Genomic DNA, 3,627 nt, shown 5'->3' on the forward strand with positions numbered 1-3,627 from the left:
TTCAGAATATCACGGCCCACCCCAGAAATTGTGGTTTGTGAAGTGTCTCTCCAGGAAGCCCTCAGAAACCACATCAACGCTGCCGTTAGCCTCACCCTGAGGAGCGACCAGCCCTTTGCTGCCGCCCTGGGTGGGAGCTCGGATACAAGCTCGTTCCATCGCAGCTCCGAGATGCAAAGCCCTGCAGACAGGGCAGGCTCAGACATGAGAGCCGGGAGGTTCGCACATGGAGGAAAAGAAAGGGCCGTGTCTCCGGAGCTCGGATCGCTGCTTTTCCGACCCTGTGGAGATGCCAGCACAGGCTGAGATTGAAGGAGACATGTGCCTGGTAGTGGATGGGCAGTTTGGTGCAGAAATCTGCCCCAGGCTGGTGGGAGACTCTGGGAGAGGGGAGAGTGGGATTCAAGTCTCTGCTTGGCTCCCCGTCCCCAATTCCTGAGCTCTGTGTTGTGGGTAAAAATGAGATGGGAACCACAGAAGACATTATTCGGGGGCGGGGGGGTGTTGGTGTGGAACTGCAGATGGCAAACGTGTGTAAAGCATATGTGCAACAGAGGTTTCTCTCCAGCTAGCACAAGAAATGACTCCCTCCTCTTCCTTTCCAGCCATGTTTCCAGGTCTGTGTCTCCCACTACGACATCTCAGATACAAGCCAGGAAGAAGCGGAGAGGGGTGAGCCTTATTTGTGCTGACCAGGGTGGCTGGGTGTGCTGTGTCGCCCTGGGGGGCCAGGCTGGTCCCAGCTGTGTGCCAGGGCTCCCCGTGACAGCCCCTGTGTGTGGTGGGGTGCTGTTGGCACATCCTTACTGTGGGGACACAGTGCAAAATCGACTTTACACCGCTCCCAGCTCCATCTCCTGCAGAACTCTCCCCACAGCCAACTGGTGATTTTTTTGCAGAGGTTTGGCCTCAAATCTGGCAGATAGGGGTGGAGGAGAGCAATTTCACCTGGGGTTATCACACGAGTCAGTTAATGTTTCTTTGCTCAGCTTTTGCATCCAAAACATTTACTTATATGTAAGCGCCTCTCTCAACCTGCCGTAGCTGTTATTGAGGGCTTTAAAGCCCTGAGCTGTGGCCGTAGATAACCGTGGTTTCTTCTCTCCGCTTGGAAATCTCCCACAGATCATTGAGAAGCGGCGCCGTGACCGTATCAACAGCAGCCTCTCCGAACTGCGGCGCCTGGTGCCCACCGCCTTTGAGAAGCAGGTGTGTCCCCCCATGATTTCCACTCATCCTCCCGTGCGGGCTGCGTTTCAGCAGTGTAAGGGTAGAGGCCTCAGAATGAGAAAGTCTGGAGCATTGTTATGTCTTTCTTATCATCATCACTTCAGGGAGTAAGTAGGTGGTGAGACTGGGTGGTAAAACAATATTAACAAATATTCAGGAGCCCTAGGGAGGATAAATTCAATCCAGAAAGTGTTTTGCAGATATGAGGATGCACAGAAATGGGGATTTTCAATTTGCTTTGGGGGATCTTGGGAAGGAACTCCATTTTCTACACACTTGCTGTAAACACCAGAGCCAAGGCCCTGGATGGACACCCTGCTCCAATCTGAGCACTCCGGGGCTTCAGGAGGGTTTCAGGGTGGAGGTCAGTGGGAAAAACCCAGCTCCTGAGAGGCACAAAACCCTAGACCATAAAATGATGAATTGCTCTTTTTTCCTGCTCCCAACACACAGGGATCTTCCAAGCTGGAGAAGGCAGAAATTCTACAAATGACAGTAGATCACTTAAAAATGCTTCATGCCACTGGAGGAACAGGTAAGAACTGCTCTTACAAGTAGAAGAGTGAGGTGAAAGTGAAAATCTGGAAGGAAAATTCCCCATCAGCCTCAGCAGCAAGCAGTATTTTTGGTGAAATAAATGCTGCCCTGCCTGCTTCCCAAGGGAAATATTTTTTGAAGGAGGGCAGATGGACGTTTCCTGCCCTGTTATTTTTCTTATGTCTAACATATGGGTCAGCACCCCAGGCATACGTTTGGAAAACTGGGGTATGTGGGATAGCAAGTCCCACAGACCCACAGGGACAGCACCACTGTCGTTCTCACACGCCCTGCTAAAAGATGCCCAGCCAGAGGCATGCTTAGTCCTGCTCAGAAATGGAGCCTGCTTCCAGAAAAACGATTATTAAACTCTTTACCTTCTCCCTGGGATACATTTCCTGCAGAGGCTGAATTCTGCATGGGGACTCTGCAAATAAACAAGGCTTTTTTCCCTTTCTGTTTTTTTTTTTTGTTGTTTGTTTCTTGGTTGTTATAAGAAGAGAGAGGGAGCCCTGTGCAAAATTCAACAAAGGTCTTATTTGTACTGAGACCTTAGTACAGACCCTCTGTCCTGTTCCAGTTAACAGGATGGAGATCACAGCTCCAGTAAAGAAGCCTCTGGCTTGCTTACCACCCATTTTTGGCTTGCTGGGGACATTGCTGGCATCCAGGCTTTGGTTCAGAGCTGTAACTTGGTCTGGAACATTTGTTTAGATATTCAGTTTGACTGCACTGCAACAAAGGGCTTTATTGTCACGAGAGACCCCGTCAAGCAAAGTGGTCCAGCGCTTTGCTGTGCTGTGACATTCTCTGCTTTATTGCTTATCGTCTCATGAAGCTGCAAGTAGGGAGCAGAAGCCTAAAAATCAGCCGTCGGTTACATTTTATCTTGTTGATTTTTGTGGCTTTGAGCTTTCTCGGCCCAGCGGTCTTGGTTCTGCCACCGTCCTGTGTCCTTCAGCCAGACATCTGTTTAAATGAAGTATAAAGATTGGGACCCAGGCAGAGGAAAATGGCGCTAAGCTGTGCATCAAGGAGACACAGTGTCGCCCTGTTCTGCAAGATTGGGGATGATCCATTTGCAAAGAGGGACCCAGTGCCCATCTAGCCCACAGTCATGTCTCCAGCAGTGATAACAGATAGAGTCCAACAGGAAAAAATTCTTTCTTCCTGAGCATGGTTAATGAAACCTCTTAGTCGTCTCGCATGCTGGAGTAAGAGGCTTCATGACCCTGGCAGTTTTATCCCGATGAGATAACCACAGATGCTATTCTCATGCACGCAAACGTCCAGTCCTTTCGGACACCCACTTGGCTATCTGCTTCAATAATATCACACAGCAGCAAAGTGCCTCAAGTGAAATACACAGTGTATTAGAGAGGGTAGTGAAATCAAAGTACATTCCTGAGCTCTGCATGGACTTACTGTCACCCATGTCCTTTCCCTACTCTGGCCGTGGATTACAGGAGTATTGGCTTCCGCGAATGTCTCACTGAAGTTGTCAGGTACCTGGGCATCCTCGAGGGCCAAAATGCCGCTGACCCCATCCGGCTGCGACTCCTCTCCCACCTGAATAATTACGTGGCAGAAATGGAGCCTTCGCCTGTGGCCACTTCCCTCCTGCCCATCCAGACGTGGCCGTGGTCCTTCCTCCACGGTGCTGCTGGTCCTGTGCAAATCCCCAGGAGGGAGGCTGCTCCCACTCCGGTTGTTTTGACTGCATCTTCCCTGGCTTACCCAAGCCCTGCTGTGAGGCCAGCCCCGCTTCGCCGTGTCCCCAGCGACATGCTGCCGTCCCGCCGAAGCTTCCTGGCCAGCAGGATGGCCTCTTCCAGCCGGAGAGCCCGAGGCACAGGCTCG

The 3,627-nt window shown here is 51.2% G+C and overlaps 1 protein-coding gene across 1 annotated transcript in view; it reads left to right on the forward strand.

The window, feature by feature from the left end:
* The first annotated feature begins 226 nt into the window (after nucleotides 1-226).
* HEYL (hes-related family bHLH transcription factor with YRPW motif-like) overlaps nucleotides 227-3,627 on the forward strand; it is a 3,683-nt gene continuing 282 nt past the window's right edge. Inside the window, exons 1-5 of the mRNA XM_010283496.1 lie at nucleotides 227-366; nucleotides 606-672; nucleotides 1,126-1,209; nucleotides 1,684-1,781; nucleotides 3,213-3,622. Of these exons, the coding sequence (XP_010281798.1) occupies nucleotides 227-366; nucleotides 606-672; nucleotides 1,126-1,209; nucleotides 1,684-1,781; nucleotides 3,213-3,622 (799 nt within the window). The remainder of the gene's footprint in view (nucleotides 367-605; nucleotides 673-1,125; nucleotides 1,210-1,683; nucleotides 1,782-3,212; nucleotides 3,623-3,627) is intronic.

The sequence above is a fragment of the Phaethon lepturus genome, unplaced genomic scaffold, assembly GCF_000687285.1.
Source record: "Phaethon lepturus isolate BGI_N335 unplaced genomic scaffold, ASM68728v1 scaffold46873, whole genome shotgun sequence".
NCBI classification, from domain to species: domain Eukaryota; kingdom Metazoa; phylum Chordata; class Aves; order Phaethontiformes; family Phaethontidae; genus Phaethon; species Phaethon lepturus.